Source organism: Manis javanica, chromosome 8, assembly GCF_040802235.1.
Source record: "Manis javanica isolate MJ-LG chromosome 8, MJ_LKY, whole genome shotgun sequence".
In the NCBI taxonomy this organism is placed as follows: Eukaryota; Metazoa; Chordata; class Mammalia; order Pholidota; family Manidae; genus Manis; species Manis javanica.
Window position 1 is genome coordinate 53,655,246 of NC_133163.1, and position 25,034 is coordinate 53,680,279.

The 25,034-nt window shown below is 35.6% G+C and overlaps 1 protein-coding gene across 3 annotated transcripts in view; it reads right to left on the reverse strand.

Annotated features, from left to right (window-relative positions):
- Positions 1-1,073: 1,073 nt before the first annotated feature.
- The window catches only part of TOGARAM1 (TOG array regulator of axonemal microtubules 1), a 77,465-nt gene continuing 53,504 nt past the window's right edge, over positions 1,074-25,034 (reverse strand). For all 3 annotated transcript variants that reach the window (XM_017670257.3, XM_017670256.3, XM_017670255.3), the window contains 9 exons: positions 13,940-14,045; positions 13,416-13,651; positions 12,876-13,034; positions 10,045-10,171; positions 8,710-8,828; positions 6,236-6,425; positions 5,037-5,256; positions 2,799-2,885; positions 1,074-2,204 (listed from right to left, as the gene is read on the reverse strand). In XM_017670257.3, coding sequence (XP_017525746.3) covers positions 1,951-2,204; positions 2,799-2,885; positions 5,037-5,256; positions 6,236-6,425; positions 8,710-8,828; positions 10,045-10,171; positions 12,876-13,034; positions 13,416-13,651; positions 13,940-14,045 — 1,498 coding nt within the window. In that variant the 3' untranslated portion in view covers positions 1,074-1,950. The remainder of the gene's footprint in view (positions 2,205-2,798; positions 2,886-5,036; positions 5,257-6,235; positions 6,426-8,709; positions 8,829-10,044; positions 10,172-12,875; positions 13,035-13,415; positions 13,652-13,939; positions 14,046-25,034) is intronic.

Here is a 25,034-nt window from a genome sequence, read left to right on the forward strand (position 1 = left end):
TCACAGCTCATATCCGTGGAGCTGTCGGTCAGGCCGCAGTGAGGTCCAGGCTGTCTTCCCAGGAGTTCTCCAGGTGTGAGTTGGGTGTGACTTGGCTAAGCCAGGACCCCAAGCCCAAGTTCTGCCTGAAAGCAGACCAAAGCTAGACTTGGGATACCACCCTTCAAACTCCAGTTGCAAATCATGTAAAAACCCTTGATCTTCATCCTCAAATTAACCCCTAAGCTTCAAAGCTTAATCCTTGACCCCAGAGGAGGTTCTGACCATTGACCCTTGCTTTACTCAAGACTGAGCCCCCAAAGCTGAGCTGAGCATCGACCACTGAAAGCAACATAGGAGAAGAACCAATCCCTAAACCAAAGTTCCTTGAATCACATCTCACCGCATGTTCCAGGTTAAGACACTTCCATCAAGTCCAACTACAAGAGCCAGAGGCAGTAGTCAAGCCACCGCCCTGGGAGCCTGAGGTGGCAGTACAATTTTTGCCAACTTAACGTAAACTGTAAGGGCACAATAAAATACACTTAGAAGAAAAGATGAAGTATTTTAAAAGTACACATATAACAATAAAACAATGCATATAATAGAAAATGAATCCCAAGTCTACTTTCCGCTTACGGTGGTAAAACCCCCTTTCCCCTTCAAAGTCACAGATTAATACAAAGATTCACAATTTAAAATGCAGCCAAGTAAATTAGAAAAATGGTCAGTGACACAGAAAGTGAAAAAGAATGAGGAGAGTTCACAATTGTAATAAAGCTCATCACAGAGTAAACAACATAGAATCATAGAATTTTAGACAATGAAATTTTAAAAATCATCTAGTCCAGCCCTCACATTTTAGAGATGAGAAAAACTGAGGCTTACACCTGGCAAGTGACTTGTCCAAGATCACACAGCTAATTTCCTGTAAAGCTAGAATTATAACCCAGGTCTATTGTTAGGTCAATAGAAACAGGTCAATACTGTATCAGGTATGTCAAGTGAAAGTTATAGGTCAATGTTACAAATATGTATTTTTTTCCATTTTAACATATAGAGAAGTTGGAAAAATAGGACACCTCTCACACATCTACATAAATAAGTCCTTTTATTTTATAATGTTCCTTTTCTTTTTTAAGATGTATACAGTACTTGTAACTCAATAATTCTAAGAAAACTATAGAAAACCTGGCACTATTTTTGAGAATTATACAACTGGGCAGCAAAATAACACCTTTATAAATGTCATGACATAAATAAAATTTAGTGTTTGCACACGAAAATAGGGAAATTACATTCAACACATTTTCTTAAATGTGCATTTAAAATATTTAAATGTTTTTGAAAACTTTGGTCATCATACTTTATTATAACTTGATAAATTTCACAATTATGTAGATGATTTAACCCAAATAGTAAGGAAATATAGCACATTAACATAGCAGCAAAAGCAAGCTAATACTGCACAATCATATTAGCAGACTGATTTCAGAAATACATGTTTTCCACGAATAGCACACAGAATCAGTTTATGATAACATAGTTAGTGATTCTTCTTCCAATTCATAAGATAAGGCTGAGTAATCAGACGTAGCAGAACATGATTACATAATAAAAAGTATATTTTTAATTACAAATCTAATTGTACATATAGGGCAACAAATTGCGGTTTCTATAGAATAGTGCAAATGAGGACTTTTCTCAAAAATATTAAAATTGGATTCATTCCATGTGCCTCTGATTTAATGGATATTAAGTTACATTAATTTTAGGTTTTTATGTGATGGGTTCAAGTGGTAGGGTTGATATAGGACATAAGTGTACTCAGGTTGCAAATAAAAATAGCTATTGATTTGATTTATTGGGTGAGTAGTGCAGGCACTGAAAATGTAACTTTATAAAAGTTCTATTTGTCATCATGTAAACAGTTTTGTTCAACATACTGTATTTAATTATTCATAGTTCATTTCAAATTGTCATATTGAGCAATTCCTCTAAACTCTTTTTGATATGTGATGGTTGAGAGGCAGCCTGATTTAACAGATTCTGACCCATCTGTGAGAAAAGTGCTTTTGATAATTTAGCTGTGGCTGTTCGTATATTTCCTCCAGCTCCAGGCAGAGAGCCACTGTTTGTCATGTTCCCTAAGAGATGCCATAAAACAACCAACACTTTCTGTTCTGTGGCATGGGGCTTCCTTTGATAAAGTTCCATAACAATATCTGAAACATAAATATATGGTAAACAGTGAGCTTTTAAATAAAGTACTAACTAAAAATCATGTAAAATATACAAAGCTTCTTTCCTATTTGTCCTAAAATGTTAGGCATTCAAAAAAATGTAATGTCACAATCTTTCCTCCCAAAGACTGGAATCTTTAAGTACTAGAATTCACATGAGACAATTAGTTCAGGCAAAAGTAGTAAAGACAGGAATCAAACCCAAAGTTTATCTCAATGTTTTCAAAATGTAGCTAAATAAAAATGCATACATTTTAAACCCACAGAACTTTTATCAAACACATTAATTACAAATTTTTCTATGAATACTAATATTTTATTATAATCTTTTTATTTTTCCCATATTATTTTTACTAACAGGAAGACTAAACACCTATGGGAAAAAAGATTAAAATTCTTTTGAAGAAAATTTTTGGGGTAAAAGTCTTAAAAGGTCCTCTTGTGGATCATTATACAATTTATTTCTACTTCTTAGGTAATAATATTGAATTTGGTAGCTAACCTAAAATTAAACTGAAATGCCCATCAGTTTATCCTTAGTTAAAATATTTCTTTAGAAATAATTTAAATATTTACCCGCAAGTTTTTCAGTCATATCCTGTTTTGCCTTCCCATTTAAAAACTGAGCTTTTGTGCAAAATGGCTGTAGGAGTAAATAGTTATCTAAACAAAAAGAATAACAAAGAGACATGTTTAAAGAGTTATGAGATCTTAGTTATCTTCCATTATATAGCACCAAAAGGAAAAAAAATTCATGCAAATGAATGTAAATGTGATAAAAGATTTTTTAATCTGTGTAATCGCTATTTAAAATAAAACCTTAACAGTAATATTCTTACAGAAGATGACAGATAAAGAATATTTCACAGAATATTAAAGGAATTATCACATAATATAAAAAAAGAAAAAGAATTCCAAGCTCCTAGGCATCTTACTCTAAATGATAGTATATAGGTTTCTCTCTCTCTCTCTCTCTCTCTCTCTCTCTCACACACACACACACACACACACACACACACACACACACACACATGAAAAGAAAAGAACAAAATAATTATTTTTCTTGGGGTAGTTTTTAACCTTATTAATTAAAGAGTCACAGGAAGTTGCAAAGATAGTACAGAAGGGTCCTGTGTACCTTTTACCCAAAGGTTACATCTTATAATATTATAGTACAGAACTATTCGGTCACCACAGAGATCTCCCTAATGCTAGCTTTTAACGTCATATCCAGCCCCTTCTCCTTAACTCTGACAACCACTGATCTGTTTTCCATCTCTCTAATTCTGTTATTTTGAGAAGGTGACACAAATGGAATCCTACAGCATGTAATCTTTTGGGACTGGCTTTTTTCACTCAGCATAATATCCTTGAGCTCAATCCAAATGCTGTATGTATCAGTTAGTTCCTTTTTATTTCTAGCTAATAATCTACAGAATGGACTTACCAGTTTTTTTCACCATTAACCGACTGAATTACATCTAGGTTGTGCAGATTTTAACTATTACAAATAGAGGTGGTATGAACAATTGTGTACAGGTTTTTTTCATGGACGTTAAGTTTTATTTCTCTGGAATAAATGCCTAGGAATGTAACTGATGGGTTATACAGTAAGTGCATGTTTAGTTTTTTAAGAAACTGCCAATCTATTTTCCAGAGTGGCTATACCATTTTATTTATATTCTTACTAGCAATGTATGAGAGATCCAATTTCTGGGCAACCTTGTTAGCATCTGGTGGTGTCACTATTTTTAATTTTAGCTGTTCTAATACTTACAGACTGAATGTTTCTGTCTCCCCTTTCCCCCAATTTATATGTTGAAACCCAACCCCCAATGTGATGGTATTTGGAGGTGAGGCCTGTGGGAGGGAATTAGGTCATTAAGGCAGAGCCCCATGAATGGTATTAATTCCCTTACAAAAGAGGCCCCAGAGAGGGAGGATCCCTTCTACCATGTGAGGACACAATCAGAAGACAGGAATTGGACTCTCACCAGACAACAAACCTTGTCAGACGTTGCCTTGATCTTGAACTTCCAAGCCTCCAGAATTATGAGAAATAAATGTTGTTTTTAAGCTATCCAGTCTGTGAAAGTTTGGTAGTAGCCTGAACAGACTGATACATTTGTTTAGTGATCATTATCTTAATTTGTACTTGAATTTTCCTAATGACTAGGCTTTATTTGCCATCCATATATCCTCTTTAATGAAAGTTATCTTCATGTCTTCTGCCCATTTTCTAACTGGATTATTTTTTATGCTGAGTTTTGAGAGTTCTTTATGTATTCTTGATTTAAGTTCTTTGGTAGACATGTGGTTTGCAAATATTTTCTCCCAGTTTGTAGTTTGTCTCTTTAACCACTCAAAAGGGTTTTTGCAGAGCAAATGTTTTTAATTTGAGCAAGTCCAATTTATTGACTTCATGGATCATACTTTTAGTGTCCTGTTAACAACTCTTCACCAAGCACTATGGTCCTTAGGATTTTCTTATATAGTATCTTCTAAAAGTTTTACTGTTCAGTTTTATATCTAAATCTATAAGCAATTCTGAGTGTATATGAAATGGGAGATTAAGGCAGGAAAAAAAATTGAAAAAGTCAAAGATAAGGAAACAGAAAGTCAATTTAATGGGATAGTATTTTATCACTACAAATAATTTAAAATACTGTTGAGAAAATTTTAAAAATGTTATCACATTAAATGACAAAAATTGAATAGCCAGGATTTTAGCATTACAAAAAATTCTTCTATACAGAATCAGAAAATATGAAAGAGAAGTCAAAATAATTTGATTAGCAAAGTAAGATTTCTTACCTACATGCTGAATCAGTGCCTGAACAACATTTGTGGCAGCAGCATAGATGCCTGGATTCTTGGAATTCAGATTATTATCTACTATTGCTGGAATTAGCATGTTGATTATAGGAGATAAATTGTCTCTAAGCAAAGGAATCATTTTGTGCATTGTTTCTAGAGCCACCAGATTTACTTTACTATTGGAATCGTGAAGTCGAGATTTAAAAGCATCAAAAATCTGTAAGTAAATTGATTATTTAAAGTGAAACAATGTTTACAGTTATTATATTTAAATTGCTTTTGGCATTTCATAATTATCCTACTAAAGGAGTAATGTACTGTTTAAAAACACACACACATTTTTTTTATCCTGAACTTAGATAATAGGAATGTTCTAAAATTTGGATATTAAATCCAAGAGTTGAATATCCTTAGAGAAAAAAGAGAAGGCTTGAAAAATCACTCCAAAAGAGATTCTAATAAATTAAAGTTGGGAAATTTGGCTTAGTAGCAGATGACTGACTCACTATACATGTGATAAACATAGTTTCCTTAGCTTACCTAAAAAAGTTTCTACTTTTATCTTTAGTCATAACAGAGGCAACACACTGGCATTAAAAGAGCAGTTATGGTATATTTGTCAAGATTAATGCACATAATACACATTTTAAATGAATTTAATTAATAAATGATGAGTCAAATTAACTGAACTAAACTGTGATAAAGCATAAATACTCTATGCTCTGGTACCACTAACATTTATTACTATCGCCCTTTCTATTGCTTGTCTTCCTACATATCTTGTAGGTATATAAATCAGAACATACAGATTTCTGACCTACATATGAAAAACTTTAACATCTATCTCTAAGGAGTATCAAGTCTCTTAAATGCCCTGGTTTTTAAAATATGTATTGTTTCACTCAGCATTTTTTACTGAATGCCAGGTTCCAAGAGCTCTGGGAGTACAGTGCTTTCCAGGAGCTACTATCTAGTGGGAAGATTCAGACAAATAAGTGGCTGTTTTCTTATTTATTTTTTCTAGTTACTTTGAATTATTCTAGAATGCTTTTAATATAGCAAAACCTAAGCAATCCATTCTTGTTTTACACTTTAAAATAATATGTCTAAAGTACTAAGATCTAAGGCAATTTTTTAACTAATGAACTTTATATACCACAGATTGAAAATGAAAATTCATTTTGACAAATTCTTACCTTCACAATATTTCCAACAACAAGCTCTTGATTATTTTCAGTATCTGATAAAAGCTGTTTAATTCCATTAATACGATCACGAAAGTCTTTTGCATTTAATAAACTAGTTATGACTTTAATGTACTCAGCACTTTCTACGGAATTTCGGGGGACTGATTTTCTGGTGACATCATGAATTTCAGTTACCTCTCTAGAATGAAAGAAAGGTAAATTTAATTTCACTATTAGTTTCCTATAACAAACACAGCATAATAGATTCATTATATATTTATTTTTCAAAGATTCACAAAATGATTTAACCTACAGCCACAATACCTATGTTGGGGGTCCCCAAGATCTCCCCTGGGTTTGGTAATTTGCTGGGAGGACTCAGGATTCAACATGTAGTTTTACTCATGGATAAAATTTTATTGCAACAGAAGAACACACAAAAAAATCAGCAAAGGGAAAAAGCACATGTGTCAAAGTCTGGAGGAAATCATAAGCTTCCGAGGGTTCTTTTCCAGTAGCGTCACACAGGACAAACTTAATTCCTCTGACAAAAAACTGGGACAATACATGTGAAATGTTGTCTACCAAGAAAGCTTATTTAGAGACTTAGTGCCAGCATTTTTATTTGGGAGTTGGTCCTAGTTAGTTCTATGCCTAGGACATATGCCTATTCCAGATTCCATGAAGGAAAGTAGGTCTTCAGCATAAGCCATATTGTTTTGCCCAAATAATTTAGGCACAGTAAGCTACTCTTGTCAGTTAGAGAATGGAGGCAAATCTTCTGAATTTTACTTTTCAGATGCCAGCCAAGGGCTAATCTTGGAAACAGGCTCTTTCCAAGGATGGCAGTTTCAGGCTGCTACGTTAACTATTTTCTGCAAAACGTCCATATGAATATGCATAGTAAAATTAGAATCTTCAGACCAGCAGGATTTACTATTTCAATGGCTTTCTAATTAGTAGTATTTTGTTTTTCATTGTTATAACAGTTTACTCAATGTGATGTTTGATGCTATATGATATATATGCTGCTATAAGGGGGTATACTCAATGTGATAGATAATGATCCCTTTGACACTAAAGAGTCATGAAAACTGACAGGTCTGAAAGACAATTCTGATAATTGCTGGCTGCCACAACTTCTCTGATAAGCAGTATTATAACCAGTGCTAAAGTTGTTATGAGCAGTGATTAATGAATGACTTAGAATCATCCTGAATGCGGACATAACATGGTGATCTAAAATGAAGATCCTAAGATGTATTTATCCATTATGTATTTGTTTAAATAAATTAATCTGAGATTAATCTGAAATGATTAATTCTATACAATGAGAAAAACAGAGAATTAAGTTTACACTTAAACTGAGGACTATATGATACATCAAAGGTGAATAATGAAAAGATTAAAACAAAAGAACACCTCAAGATGCCATCTAATTACTGAAACTTGTTTTTAAAAGATGGCTTTTTTGTTAGACAACATTATATTGGTTTCAGGTGTACAACATAGTGATTCAATTATACACATTACTAAATGCTTACCACAATAAGTGTAGGTGTCATCTGTCAATATGCAAAGGTATTACAGTATTATTGAAATGTTTCCCATGCTGTACTTTCATCCCCATGACTAATTTATTTCATAATTGGATGTTTGTGCCTCTTTATCCTTTTCATAAATTTGTCCCACCCCCTAAAGGTTTTTTATGAAATTTATTATTTTAATTTATGAAATAATTCAAATATATACAAATACAGATGGTATGTATCCATGTACCTATTACCTATACACTAATACCCATGTATCTACTAATATAGTTTTTAAAAGAATGTTTAAAATATATTAAGATATACCACAGAGATCATATTTACAAAAAATTTTTTAATTGTATAATTAAGTGTTGTTATATACTTTAAATAGGTTATACAATTGTATATTTCAAAATACACCAGAGAGATCATAAGGATATTTTTAAAAGATTTTTAAAATTATATACCAATCTATTAAATGTTGTTAAATAGTTTAAATGGATTACACAATTGCATATACATTTATATTTATAAAAATTTTAAGACATTTTTCTTCTTGGTGGTATGACAGGTGATTGGTTAAATTCTTCTTTCAATGTTTGTAATTTCTAAAGTTGTTTTTTCTTTAACCATAATTCTGAATTATTTTTATAATCAAGGGAAAAATATAAAGGCTATAAGAAAAATCAGAGCTGTCTAACACAGGCTAACGTTGACAAGTTCAGTAACACTAAGACTGTACTAATGTTTAGTACATGTAAAAGTAAGTTACTGTGAATACATGACTGCCTTATTAAATCTAATTACCTCGCACTTTCTAAGTCCTTGCCAACTTTAAAACCCCATTAAATTTTGAAAATACTCCAGGGATAGCTCATGAAAACATCCAAATGAGAATATTAACACTAGGGAGTAGTTTCTCTAATGATGCGCACTATCAAATGATCCTACCTTTCAGTTGAATTGAAAACATCTCTAGAAACAGATGATGACCTTGTATTTCCAACACTGCTGGTATGAGATCGTCTTCCTTTTGCTGAAGGGGTATCTAGCGGTATCTCTCCCAAACCCTGTAAGTAAGTATAAAAAAAGGCAGTATAATAAAAGTCTTAAAACTAATAAAGTGAAATAACTTGCCCAATGTAATTTTCATAGCCGCCATGATTGATCATTTTTTAATACTGAAAGCACTTAAATATTATTATGTTATACTTTGAAGGGTATCAGATACAAAATATCTTGTGGATAATTAGAGTAAATTAACAAAAAATATGTGACCAACTAATAGTAAATGATATTAGCTTGGTAAAAGTCTTTCTAATTTAAAAATTAATATGATATATTTTATAACTACTCTTCTTAAAGCTTAAAAGTTATATAGTAAATATGAACATATTACAGAAACAATGAATTTCTCTGCAACACTACTGTGAGAATGAACATTTTGACATGAACTATTTAAAATCTCGTTTTCCCTGATATTTGTATTTGAAATGACTCCCACATATAATCTGCCACATTTTCATAATTTTTTGCATGGTTTTTAAAAAGTTCTTTAAGTTAAGCAGAAATCATCAAGATTAACAGGCAGGAAAAAATGCTCTAAAATGTGTATTAACATATATCTTTGAAATATTCCTTCCTAAATGAATTCTTTGCCCAAGATTATCAGAGAGGAGTAACATAAATTGCCATGGAAAAACATTTTTTTATTATTAAACATATTTTTGGAAAAATAATGTGTAAATGGACTACTTTTTTATAAAACACTTTTCACATTTTTTTTCACTTGGAATTCCCTCACCTGTTTCACAGACATTTCTGAAATCCCATTATCTATCAGGATAAATAAGACTTAGGGCTTTCACTCAAAAGCTCCCTATCACTGCTCTGCACTGTGGTAGGAGCTCTAGTAGTTGAACATGCAAGAAAAATAAAGCAAGGACCAGGTGTGATAAACATCACCATTCTCATTTTATAAAAGTAAAAATTCTGGTTAAATAAAGTGATGTGCCTAACATTAAGTTGCTAAATCTCAGAGTTGTGATTCAAAGCCAAGTCTTATGAGTCCAATAAGCCATACACTACATTCTACCAAACATCAAGCTTCTGTTCAATAAATATTTACTGACACTATAAATGTCTACTTAGTGCTGCAATTGTTGAAATGTGACTATTGATGTACTCTGGCTAAAAGAGAAATAATTGAAGAATTATTCTTACCCTGTACCTTTCTGGTACTTTATTTGCTTTAAAGTTGTTTATAAATACATTTCTTTCACATACCTTTTGCCGTAAGCTTTTAACAGATTCCTTAATATATGGCAAATCTTTGGATAGGACATACTTTTCAAGCATTTTATCAAAGTTAGGATAACACATCATGAGGAAGAGCATCTTTCGACCATAATACCTATGGATATTTGAGAAATATGTAAAAAATGTTTACATTTTCTAACAAGCTAACAGTTTTCTGTCCTTAGATGCAATTTTTTTTTAATAGGAAAAAAAACAATCAACATCAAGATTACCATCCTTACGTTAAGTAAGACACTGATATGCAGTTAATACTACCTGGACTGGAGAGTATAGCATTCTCCTGACAAAACCTTTAGAAAACACTATAGCTTCAAAGCTTTCAGCTGTGTGTCGGATGGAGAGCCAAAAGCTTTGATTCAATCATTCAGGCACCCTAAGGTCCATATCAAGGCTACCACTTGACAGAATTGTGAGGGAGGAGAAGTTTGTCTTTGACCTGGTTTCCTTGCCCAACATCCTTTTGCTGCTTCCTGCTGGCCAGTTGTTCTAGTCTGAGGCAACCTTCTCTTGGTTCTGTATTTCTGACCCTCTCTCCCTTTTCTCCCTGACAAAATTTAGCTGGGTTTTAATTATTCAAAAATCTATTCTCCCCCACCTAAAATACACCCAAAGTTAATTGATAAATCATGGTTGCTATATTAATGAATGTGTAATGCTTTTCAAACTAGGTTTTTTATGTTATATCAATTTCAAAATAATTCTTTTAGGATAATATCTTAACCAAGATACCACTGTAATGGTAGAACTCCAGATATCAATGAAGTGCATATTGAAGATATTTTTGGGCAGAGGGGTCTTATACTACCTCATAATAACACCATATTATTCTTCAATATGGCCCTAAAATAAATTAGTTACACTTTGCCTACAACTTGAAATAGATAGGACTAGAAGAACCAGAGAAGAAAAGGCTTTCATGAGGCATTGTGAGGAGGAGTGTGGATGATCTCAGGATCATCTGTATCAACCAGACTCCTTCAAATACAATGAAATTACAGAAAGGGAGGTAATATCAAGATAATGAAAATTACTTTTCTTTCCCACAACCAGAATAAGGTCTACATACATATAAGTAGCTCCTAATCAGTTACAATTTTAAAGACAATTTTAACTTTTAGTCTAGGACTGTAGGTCTACAATAGGCCCTAATGATATGGGAATGGCTAAATCAAACAAGTAAACAAGGAATAGGGACACCAAATGTAAGAAATATTAAAACTAAAGTTGTAAACATTTAAAATTTTTACACTTAAAATAGGAATCTAAAAACTGACAAAATTAATTAGAAGTATTACTATGATATTAAGGAAAGGTTAAGATACATACAAAACAACCATTATGAATCTTTTTTTTGTTTCTAACTAGTCTATTATGATACAATCCTCCTGAATTCTTTTGAACTTTACATAGTATATAAAACTTCTAAAATGTTTCCACAAAGACGTCCTGCTCTAATTTGTACAGTTTGTTAAAATGATGAGATACACTTTCCAGTGATATGTTATATCATATGGTAAAGTTACTTTAAGGAAGATTATTTGGGAGGTCCTAATCTGATCACACAAGTCTTCAGAGCATAGAGGAAGTCAGAGAGATCCTAAGCATGAGGGGGATTCAAACATACTGTATCTGGCTTGGAGATAGAGGGGGCTGCACAAGAAGGAATTCAGGTAGTTTTAAGGAGCTGAGAGGGGACTGGGTTGACAGCCAGCAAAGAAATGGTGATTTTTGTTCTATAACCACAAGGAATTGAATTTGGCCTGCAAACTGAATGCGTTTGGAAGCAAATTCTATAGAACCTCTAGATAAGAGCCCAGTACTGTCATCACCTTGATTCACGCCTTGGGAGACCCTAAGCAGACAACCCAGTTGAGCCATGCCAGAGTTCTAACCTAAAGAGGAGTAAGCTAAAAAACCTCTGTGTTGCCTTAAGCCACTATGTTTGTGGTAACCTGTTACATAGGAACAGAAAATGAATACATGGATTTTCTTTATTAGTTTTTGGTATAATGTCTTCCACAAGATTAACTCTAGACACCTACAGTAATGGACACCTTTGTCTTAAAAGGTTAAATATTTGATATTGTTCTTTACTTTAGAATGAACTAAGGATCCTCCCTCCACCTTTTAATCTACCTTCTATATAACTGCCACACATTTTTAGATCTTGTAATGAGACATTATCAATCACCTAGTCCAAGATTCCTAATTTTACAGTTGATGAAACTGAAGCTAACAGAGGTTAAGTAATTTGTTTAAGGACAAATGGTGATTATTTTATCATCTTTCTCTGACCTTAACCTTCAGAAAATTGTTCTTGAAGTGTAGCAATCAGAAATTTATAGAATTTTCTAAGTGCAGGTATCTCATATTTCAAGATATAATACCCATTTTGCTTTCTGTATTTTTTATGTATACCTGTTTCCTTGATTTTACCTGATTGTTTGGAAAATAACTTCCCCCTAAATGCATTACCTTACATTTGCCCACAATGAAGTTCTGCTGCCACTTTCCTGCCCACTCATTGTGCTGTTTTCATGTAGTTCATCCCTGTGACATGGCATCTCACTACCCAGAAGTATGTAGTGTCATCTGTAAATTTGGTGAATTCACTGTATACTCCCTCAAGATCATTTATTTATACATTGGTTAAATAAGACCATTGCCCAGCACCAACCCCTAGAGACCTTACTCGTCCATTTAGAAAAATGGTCATTCTTCTTTAACCTCTGTTGCCTATTTTTAGTAAGCTTATAATATACTAACAGATTTAGCAAATATTATTAGCAGCTATTCACCTGGTTTCTTGTGAACTGTCCTGAGCAAACTTGGCAGCAGCTGGTAATAAACGGTCAGCCATATCCTTTGTTCCAGATAAAATACGCTCTGGTTCCATAATTTCCACTATATCTGATAAGTGCTGAGCTGTACATTTTCTTACTGCAATGTGTAAATGGCTACAAGGAAACATGGCAAGTAAAGTTAATATATAAGCATTTCCCAAAGATACACCTTTAAAGTTAAATGAATAGACAACTCTTAACCCTCAATGATCATCTGTGGATGCTAAAATGACAAATTTTTATATTAACTATCCCTTTCCCAAGAAGTTAAAAACTCATAATCACTGATATTTAGTAGTTCCAGGTCTATGAATGTAAGTAAAATTATTAAAATAAAAATGTTATTCTCTGTATGCTCGGAATCTAATCATATAGGAACTATTTATTTTCTGACTGAAAAAACACTGAAATTTGCTTTTTTGCTACACCCCAAACACCCCATATTGCAAATAACTACATTCTTGGTTTAAGGACATGTCAAGATTATTATACTACCTTTGTCCTCCATTGATAAGAGAAACAACTGCCCGTGCAGGGGTTACATTATTGACCATAGCTCTCAATGCTTTGTCAACATCTTCTCTTATAAACGTATTTGATTCTCCAGCCTTGTGCAACAAAACTTTTACTGTAGTATCTAGTTCTTGATCCATGCCCTTTTTCAGGTAAGTGAAAAGATCACTTAAACAGACCACAGCAGCACGAGAAACTCCAGAGCGTAAATTTTTCACCTAAAAAAAATTTCCAAAATGTACATTTTGCTGAGATTCTGAAAGAAAACCAGTAACAATCACTATGAAACCAAATCTACTATTAAAGTAACATGTTTTAATATGTATTATCTTATGTCCAACTTTTAATACATTTTTAAAAGTTGCAAAGTAAAGCATTACTTTAACTACATGGAAGCCTACTCCTATCATTTAGTACAAAGGGTTTTTTCCTATGGTCAAAAGAGTTTGGCATATTTACTTTTTATTATTCAAACAATCCTTAATTCAGATGAAAAATAACTTTACCTCTTGAACTACTGCAAAACTTGTTTCATGCAACTTTGTGTTCAATATTTCAGAATGAAAAGCAGCTAAGCATCTAATAAAATTCAATCCCTCAATTTTCTTCTCCCTACAGGAAAGAGAAACAAATGACAAAATAATTTATTAAATGAGGCTCAACCAAATAGTATCTTAGATGCCTTCTCTGGTGTATATGCAATATTTACAATGAGGAGACTTGGCCCATTTTTCCTTACCATACAAATCTCAAATAATAAATATGTAAAATTTTGTTTGCTCCAATAGTTCTCTTTCATAATTCAAAGGATCTTTTAAGAGCCCAAACCACTATTGCCATTAACTAAGTTCATACTTTGTAAAAAAAAAAAGGAACATTTCTCCTCTAGTAAGCATGCCACATTCTTTCTAGAGAACAGAAGGAAAAGGAATGTCAAACAAAAGATGAGGGAAGCAGTAAAACAAAAATAGAAACAGAAAATTAACTACCTGTTACCTTTTTGGTGAATACATAATCCAAGAGCAGAAAACCACTAAAAGATGGTCTGCAACTTATACTTCTTTAACATTATCTAATGAGTCAGATGGATAGGTGGATACTAACAAAAGAGGGTGAGACTTAAACATAACATTTCAAATTTGGTGGTTTTCACCCTTTCAGTTTGAAAAATGTGAGATGAGTTTCCTTAGTTGGTAATACTGATGGTGTTCATTTTATTTTTTATTATTTATTTATTTTGGTATCATTAATCTACAATTACATGAGTGACATTATGGTTATCAGACTCCCCCCCGATCATCAAGTCCCCACCACATACCCCATTACAGTCACTGTCCCTGATAGTTGTCATTTTTAAAAGCATTTAAATCCCCTGAATGAGTTATGTAAAATGAAGAGAAAACACCTAAGATTCCAAGGTGGCAAGAGTAAACCTATTTAATAGCTGTTTGGTTAAAAATTCTCATTTTTAGGATAAGCAGAAAACAGTTTAGATACAGAAACAACCCAAAATTATACACATAAAAGTAACAAAGTAGAGTCGAGAGAGGTGGCAGAAACAAACAAGTAATAGTGGCTGAAATTTTTCTACATCTTATCACAATTATAAACTCTCAGATCCAAGAACAAATCCCAAACAGGAAAACGCAAACCACAACATGGAACATCATAATCAAATTGCTAAGAACGTTAATGGGAATATTGTTAAAAAGTAGCCATAGAAAAGAAGGCACATTACATACAAGAGAACAAAGACAATAATTACAGAAGACTTCCGGTCTGAAATATGCAAGCCAGAAACAACTGAACAAAATCTAAGTGCTAAAAGGACACAAACAACAAAAAAACCCACTTAACAATTTAAGGGGGAATATACAAATCTCCAGTTATAGTTGGTGATTTCAAAAGTCCTTTCTCAATAATTGATGGAACAAATAGATGAGAAATTAGTAAGGATATAGAAGACTTAAATAATGCTATTAACCAACTTCACCTACTTAACATTTATAGAACATTACAACCAACAACAGCAGAAATATGCAGTCTTTTCAAGCTCATAAGAAACATTCATTTGAAAAAGATAGGTCTCTCTCCTCATGAATCCTACAATGAGAAAGAAAATATAAGGTCAGGTAGCAACATGGGATATTAAAAATATAGCAGCATATGAGGGCAAGAAAACTATTTCAGTTAAAGTTATGAGAGAAGGCTTTTCTGAGGAGGTGACATTTAATGGATATCTGAATGAAGTGAGAAAGAAAGCCTTTGGGAGAGTGTGCAGAAAATTAAGTTCAAAGATTTTGAGGTAGAAATGAGTGAGTGTTCAGTAAACAGCCAAATGACTAGAGTGTGTAAGGCAAGAGTATGGTAGGAGACAAGGCTATAGAAAGAGGCAAGGGAGAGAAAAAGAAGGGCCTTGTAAGCTATGGGAATCTGTTAGAAATTTTTCTTTTTTTAGTGTTAGAGGGAGTCACTGAAGGGTTTTGTCAGGGGGAATCCCATGGTCAGATTTATGTTTTAATATCACTCTGACTGTTGTATGAGGTGGGAAATAATGGAAGCATGACACTGCTATAGCCAGGTGAGAGATAACTGTGGCTTAGATTAGAGGATAATCAGCAGAGATTACTGTGAGTTATTGAGTTCAGGATATGTTCTGAACATAGAGGAACCGATGGAATGTGAAGAAATGAGAAAAAGTCAAAACTGACTTAGTTTAACAACTTAGTGCCCATGACAGGGCTATTAACTAAGATGGTGAATACTCAGGAAGGAACAGATTTTAGATCAGGAGGAAGGGAAATAAAAAATTCTGTCTTGAAAATAAGTAAGGACACAGAGGCACTGAACAACACACTAGAACAGATGGACCTAATAGACATCTGCAGAACTCTACATCCAAAAGCAACAGGATACACATTGTTCTTAAGTGCACATGGAACATTCTCCAAAATAGACCACAAACTAGGCCACAAAAAGAGCCTCAGTAAATTCAAAAATATTGAAATTCTACCAACCAACTTTGCAGACCACAAAGGTATAAAACTAGAAATAAATTCTACAAAGAAAGCAAAAAGGCTCACAAACACACGAAAGCTTAACAACATGCTCCTAAATAATCAGTGGATCAATGACCAAATCAAAATAGAGATCAAGCAATATGCGGAAACAAATAACACCAACAAAACAAAGCCCCAACTTTTGTGGGACACAGCGAAAGCAGTTTTAAGAGGAAAGTATTTAGCAATCCAGGCATATTTAAAGAAGAAAGAACAATTCCAAATGAATAGTCTAAAGACACAAATATCAAAATTAGAAAAAGAAGAACAAATAAGGCCTACAGCCAGCAGAAGGAGGGACATAATAAAGATCAGAGAAGAAATAAATAAAATTGAGAAGAATAAAACAATAGAAAAACTCAATGAAACCAAGAGCTGGTTCTTTGAGAAAATAGACAAAATAGATAAACCCCTAGCCAGACTTATAAAAAGAAAAAGAGAATCTACACACATCAACAGAATCAGAAATGAGAATGGAAAAATTATGATGGACCCCACAGAAATACAAAGAATTATTAGAGAACACTACAAACAACTATATTCTAACAAGCTGCAAAACCTAGAAGAAATTGACAACTTCCTAGAAAAATACAACCTTCCAAGACTGACAAAGGAATAAACAGAAAATCTAAACAGACCAAATACCAGCAACGTAACTATAGTGGTAATCAAAAAACTACACAAGAGCAAAACTCCCGGGCCAGATGCATTTATGGCGGAGTTTTATGAAACATACTGAGAAGACATTAAACCCATTCTCCTTAAAGTTTTCCAAAAAATAGAAGAAGAGGAAATACTCCCAGACTCATTCTATGAAGCCAGCAACACCCTAATACCAAAACCAGGCAAAGACCCCACCAAAAAAAAAAAAATTACAGGCCAATATCCCTGATGAACATAGATGCAAAAATACTCAACAAAATACTAGCAAACCGAATTCAAAAGTTCATCAAGAGGATCATACACTATGATCAAGTGGGATTCATCCCAGGGATGCAAGGATGGTACAACATTCAAAAATCCATCAACATCATACACCACATAAACAAAAAGGACAAAAATCACATGAACATCTCCATAGACGCTGAAAAAGCATTCGACAAAATTCAACATCCATTCACGATAAAAACTCTCAGCAAAATGGGTATAGAGGGCAAGTACCTCAACATAATAAAGGCCATGTACAATAAACCCACAGCCAACATCTTACTAAACAGTGAGAAGCTGAAAGCATTTCCTCTAAGATCGGGAACAAAACAGAGATGCCCACTCTCCCCACTGTTATTCAACATAGTACTGGAGGTCCTAGCCATGGCAATTAGACAAAACAAAGAAATACAAGGAATCAAGATCGGTAAAGAACAAGTCAAACTGTCACTATTTGCAGATGACATGATATTGTACATTTTCTACATAAAAAACCCTAAAGACTCCACTCCAAAACTACTAGAACTAATATCGGAATACAGCAAAGTTGCAGGATCCAAAATTAATACACAGAAATCTGAGGCTTTCCTATACACTAACAATGAACTAATAGAAAGAGAAACCAGGAAAACAATTCCATTCACAATTGCATCAAAAAGAATAAAATACCTAGGAATAAAACTAATCAAGGAAGTGAAACACCTATACCCCGAAAAATACAAGACATTCTTAAGAGAAATTAAAGAGGACACTAACAAATGGAAACTCATCCCATGCTCTTGTCTAGGAAGAATTAATATTGTCAAAATGGCCATCCTGCCCAAAGCAATCTACAGATCTAATGCAAACCCTATCAAATTACCAATAGCATTCTTCAACGAACTGGAACAAATAGTTTAAAAATTCATATGGAACCACAAAAGACCCCAAATAGCCAAAGCAATCCTGAAAATGAAGAATAAAGTAGGTGGCATCTCACTTACCAACTTCAAGCTCTACTACAAACCTACAGTAATTAAGACAATTTGGTACTGGCACAAGAACAGAGCCACAGACCAGTGGAACAGAATAGAGTCTCCAGACATTAACTCAAACATATATGGTCAATTAATGTATGATAAAGGAGCCATGGACATACAATGGGGAAATGACAGCCTCTTCAACAGCTGGTGTTGGCAAAACTGGAGAGCTACATGTAAGAGAATGAAACCCAATTATTGCCTCACCCCATACACAAAAGTAAATTCGAAATGGATCAAAGACCTGAATGTAAGCGATGAAACCATAAAACTCTTCGAAAAAAACACAGGCAAAATTCTCTTGAACATATCTCCCCGGGCTAGGGAAACAAAAGCAAAAATGAACAAGTGGGACTATATCAAGCTGCAAAGCTTCTGTACAGCAAAGGACACCATCAATAGAACAAAAAAGCATTCTACAGTATGAGAGAACATATTCATAAATGACGGATCTGATTAAGGGTTGACATCCAAAATATGTAAAGAGCTCACGTACCTCAACAAACAAAAAACAAAAAATCCAATTAAAAAATGGGCAGAGGAGCAGAACAGACAGTTCTCCAAAGAAATTCAGATGGCCAACAGACACATGAAAAGATGCTCCACATTGCTAGTCATCAGAGAAAAGCAAATTAAAACCACAATGAGATATCACCTCACACCAGTAAGGATTGCCACCATCCAAGACAAACAACAACAAATGTTGGTGAGGTTGTGGAGAAAGGGGAACGCTCCTACACTGCTGGTGGGAATGTAAATTAGTTCAACCATTGTGGAAAGCAGTATGGAGGTTCCTCCAAAAGCTCAAAATAAACATACCATTTGATCCAGGAATCCTACTTCAAGGAATTTACCCTAAAAATGCAGCAGCCCAATTTGAAAAAGACAATGCACCCCTATGTTTATTGCAGGACTATTTACAATAGCCAAGAAATGGAAGCAACCTAAGTGGCCATCAGTAGTGGTACATATACACAATGGAATATTATTCAGCCATAAGAAGAAATCAAATCCTACCATTTGCAACAACATGGATAGAACTAGAGGATTTTATGCTCAGTGAAATAAGCCAGGCAGAGAAGGACAAGTATCAAATGATTTCACTCATATGTGGAATATAAGAACAAAGGAAAAACTGAAGGAACAAAATAGCAGCACAATCACAGAACCCAAGAATGGACTAACAGTTACCAAAGGGAAACGGACTGGGGAGGATGGGTGGGAAGTGACGGAGGGGGGGGGAGAAGAAAGGGGGCCTTACGGTTAGCATGTATAATGTGGGGGGCGGGGCACGGGGAGAGCTGTGCAACACAGAGAAGATAAGTAGTGCTTTTACAGCATCTTACTATGCTGATGGACAGTGACTAATGGGGTCTGTGGTGGGGACTTGGTGAAGGGGGGAGTCTAGTAAACATCATGTTCCTCATGTAATTGTAGATGAATGATACCTAAAAAAAAAAGTTCTGTCTTAAGAATTTTTTGCATCTATATTCATAAGATAACATGGACAATAAGTTTTCTCTTATTGTTTTCATATGGTTTTAGTATCAGGTAATTCAGGCCTCCAAGAATGAGACTGGAGGTACTCTAGCCTCTTCAATGTTCTAGGATTCTGTGTAGAACTGATTTTTTTCCTTAAACGCTTGCTATAATTCAATAGTGAAACCATCCAAGCCTAGAGTTTTCTTTGTGGGAGAGTTTTAAACTCAAAATCAATCTCCTTAATAGATATTAGATTACACACTTTATCTATTTCTTTTTGAGGGAGTTTTGGTAGTTCGATCTTCCAAGGAATGAGTCCATTTCACTAAGTTGTTGAATTTATGAGTATAAAGCTACTTATCATATTTCTGTTATTTAATTGCTGTATTATCTGTAGTGATGTTCCTTATCTCTGTTGTGGAAATTTGTTTCTTCTTTCTGTTTTTGATCAGTCTGATAAGAGGCTTATCACTTTCACTGATCAGGTTTATCACTTTTATTATCTTCTCCAAGAGCCCACTTTTGCTTTCATTGATTTCTTCTATTGTTGAACTATTTTCTGTTTCATTGACTTCTACTCGTCTTTATTATTTCCTTTCTTTGCTTATTTTGGGCTTCAATTGCTCTTCTGTTTCTTATTTAAGGTGAAACCTGAGGTCACCGATATAAAACTTTTATTCTTTTCTAATATTGTGTTACAATGCCACAAATTTCCCTCTAATTTAACTGTATCCCACAAATTTTGATATGTCACATTCTTAATTTCATTAAATTTAAAATTACTAGTTTCCCTTTTGATTTCTTCTTAGATTGAACTATGGGTTACTTATAAGTATGTTAGTTTCCAAATACAGTTGGCCTTTAAACAGTGTGAATTTGAACTGTGGGTTCACGTACATGTGGATTTTTTTCAACAAATATATTGGAAAATTTCTTGGAGATTTTTGACAATTTTTTTTTAAATTATAAAGTGTGGGGGGCGGAGCCAAGATGGCGGCGTGAGTACAGCAGTGGAAATCTCCTCCCAAAAACACATAGAGCTATGAAAATATAACAAAGAAAAATCTTCCTAAAATAGAGACCACAGGACACAGGACAACATCCAGACCACATCCACACCTGCAAGAACCCAGCGCCTTGTGAAGGGGGTAAGATACAAGCCCCAGCCCGGCGGGACCCGAGCGCCCCTCCCCCCGGCTCCCGGCGGGTGGAGAGAAACCCGAGCGGTTTTTTTTTTTTTTTTTTTTTTTTGGCGAGCGCTTTTTGGAAGCCTTAGAGGGACGGGCCCCCGTTGCTGGGGAGGCAGGGTGGCGGGACCGGTGAGGAGGTGCCTGGGAACGGCGCCGGAGGACAAAGAATATCCCGCGTTTCTCCCTGCGAGACCTGGGGGCGGGTGCCTGAGACCGGTGCCTGAGGACGGAGGAGGTCGCGCGTTTTTCCCCTTTTTTTTTTTCTTCTCTTTTTGGCGAGCGCTTTTTGGAAGCCTTGAAGGGACGGGGACCCCAGTGCTAGGGAGGCACGGTGGCGGGACTGGTGAGCGGGTGGCTGGGACCGGCGCCTGAGGACAAAGAATATCCCCCGTTTTTCCCTGCGGGACCGGTGGGCGGGTGCCTGAGACCGGCACTTGAGGACAGAGGAAATCGCGCGTTTTTCCCCTTTTTTTTTTTTCTCTTTTCTGCGAGTGCTTTTTGGAAGCCTAAAAGGGACAGGGACCCCGGTGCTAGGGAGGCAGGGCGGCGGGACTGGTGAGCGGGTGCCTGGGACCGGCACCTGAGGACAAAGAATATCCCGCATTTTTCCCTGTGGGACCGGTGGGTGGGTGCCTGAGACCAGCACCTGAGGACGGAAGAAATCGCGCGTTTTTCCCCTTTTCTCTCTTTTTGCCGAGTGCTTTTTGGAAGCCTTGAAGGGACAGGGACCCCGGTGCTAGGGAGGCAGGGCGGCGGGACTGGTGAGCGGGTGCGTGGGACCAGTGCCTGAGGACAAAGAATATTGAGCGTTCCTTCCCTGCGGGACCGGTGGGTGGGTGCTTTTTGGAAGCCTTGAAAGGACAGGGACCCTGGTGCTAGGGAGACAGGGCAGCAGGACCAGTGAGCGGGTGCCTGGGACCGGCACCTGAGGACAAAAAAAAAAAAAAAAAAAATCGCTTGTTTTTTCCTTTTTTTTCCTTTTTTTTTTTCTCTTTCTTTCTGTTCCCTCTCTCATTGTTGCTGTTGTTGTTTTGGTTTGGAGAGTGCTTTTTGGAAATCTTAAAGGGGCAGGACAGGTCACTTAGACCAGAAGCAGGGAATTTGGGGATCTCTGGGCACTCTAACCCCCTGGGCAGCAGGGAGCACAGAGGCCCCTTACGGAGATAAATAGTCTCCTGGCTGCTCCCCCTCCAACGGGGCTCCACCATTTTGGAGGAACAGCCCCAGCCAGGCCAAGCCCACAGCAACAGCGGAGATAAACCCCAAAGCAACTGGGCAGGAAGCAGAAGCCCTGTCTGCGCACAGCTGCCCAGCACAAGCCACTAGAGGTCGCTATTCTCCCAGGAAAAGGCTACAAACCAACAAGAAGGGAAGCTCTTCCAGCAGTCACTTGTACCAGCTCTGCAAACTATCTCTATCACCATGAAAAGGCAAAACTACAGGCAGACAAAGATCACAGAGACAACACCTGAGAAGGAGACAGACCTAACTAGTCCTCCTGAAAAAGAATTCAAAATAAAAATCATGAACATGCTGACAGAGATGCAGAAAAAAATGCAAGAGCAATGGGATGAGATGCAGAGAAAAATGCAAGAGCAGTGGGATGAAGTCCGGAAGGAGATCACAGAGGTCAGGAAGGAGATCACAGAAGTGAAACAATCCCTGGAAGGATTTATAAGCAGAATGGATAAGATGCAAGAGGCCATTGAAGGAATAGAAGCCAGAGAACAGGAACGTATAGAAGCTGAAATAGAGAGAGATAAAAGGATCTCCAGGAATGAAACAACACTAAGAGAACTATGTGACCAAGCCAAAAGGAATAATATTCGTACTATAGGGATACGAGAAGAAGAAGAAAGAGGAAAAGGGATAGAAAGTGTCTTTGAAGAAATAATTGCTGAAAACTTCCCCAAACTGGGGGAGGAAATAATCGAACAGACCATGGAATTATACAGAACCCCCAACAGAAAGGATCCAAGGAGGACAACACCAAGACACATAATAATTAAAATGGCAAGGATCAAGGACAAGGAAAGAGTTTTAAAGGCAGCTAGAGAGAAAAAGGTCACCTATAAATGAAAACCAATCAGGCTAACATCAGACTTCTCAACAGAAACCCTACAGGCCAGAAGAGAATGGCATGATATACTTAATGCAATGAAACAGAAGGGCCTTGAACCAAGGATACTGTATCCAGCACGACTATCATTTAAATATGATGGTGGGATCAAACAATTCCCAGACAAGCAAAAGCTGAGGGAATTTGCTTCCCACAAACCACCTCTACAGGGCATCCTACAGGGACTGCTCTAGATGGGAGCACCCCTAAAAAGAGCACAGAACAAAACACACAACATATGAAGAATGGAGGAGGAGGAATAAGAAGGGAGAGAAGAAAAGACTCTCCAGACAGTGTATATAACAGCTCAATAAGCGAGCTAAGTTAGGCAGTAAGATACTAAAGAAGCTAACCTTGAACCTTTGGTAACCACGAATCTAAAGCCTGCAATGGCAATAAGTACATATCTTTCAATAGTCACCCTAAATGTAAATGGACTTAATGCACCAATCAAAAGACATAGAGTAATAGAATGGATGAAAAAGCAAGACCCATCTATATGCTGCTTACAAGAAACTCACCTTAAATCCAAAGATAAGCATAGACTAAAAGTCAAGGGATGGAAAAACATATTTCAGGCAAACAACAGTGAGAAGAAAGCAGGGGTTGCAGTACTAATATCAGACAAAATAGACTTCAAAACAAAGAAAGTAACAAGAGATAAAGAAGGCCACTACATAATGATAAAGGGCTTAGTCCAACAAGAGGATATAACCATTCTAAATATATATGCACCCAATACAGGAGCACCAGCATATGTGAAGCAAATACTAACAGAACTAAAGAGGGAAATAGACTGCAATGCATTCATTGTAGGAGACTTCAACACACCACTCACCCCAAAGGATAGATCCACCGGGCAGAAAATAAGTAAAGACACACAGGCACTGAACAACACACTAGAACAGATGGACCTAATAGACATCTATAGAACTTTACATCCAAAAGCAACAGGATATACATTCTTCTCAAGTGCACATGGAACATTCTCCAGAATAGACCACATACTAGCTCACAAAAAGAGCCTCAGTAAATTCCACAATATTGAAATTCTACCAACCAATTTTTCAGACCACAAAGGTATGAAAGTAGAAATAAATTCTACAAAGAAAACAAAAAGGCTCACAAACACATGGAGGCTTAACAACATGCTACTAAATAATCAATGGATCAATGAACAAATCAAAATAGAGATCAAGGAATATATAGAAACAAATGACAACAACAACACTAAGCCCCAACTTCTGTGGGATGCAGCGAAAGCAGTCTTCAGAGGAAAGTATATAGCAATCCAGGCACACTTGAAGAAGGAAGAACAATCCCAAATGAATAGTCTAACATCACAATTATTAAAACTGGAAAAAGAAGAACAAATGAGGCCTAAAGTCAGCAGAAGGAGGGACATAATAAAGATCAGAGAAGAAATAAACAAAATTGAGAAGAATAAAACAATAGCAAAAATCAACGAAACCAAGAGCTGGTTCTTTGAGAAAATAAACAAAATAGATAAGCCTCTAGCCCAACTTATTAAGAGAAAAAGAGAGTCAACACAAATCAACATAATCAGAAATGAGAATGGAAAAATCACGACAGACTCCACAGAAATACAAAGAATTATTAAAGACTACTATGAAAACCTATATGCCAACAAGCTGGAAAACCTAGAAGAAATGGACAACTTCCTAGAAAAATACAACCTCCCAACACTGACCAAGGAAGAAACACAAAAGTTAAACAAACCAATTACAAGCAAAGAAATTGAAACAGTAATCAAAAAACTACCCAAGAACAAAACCCCGGGGCCG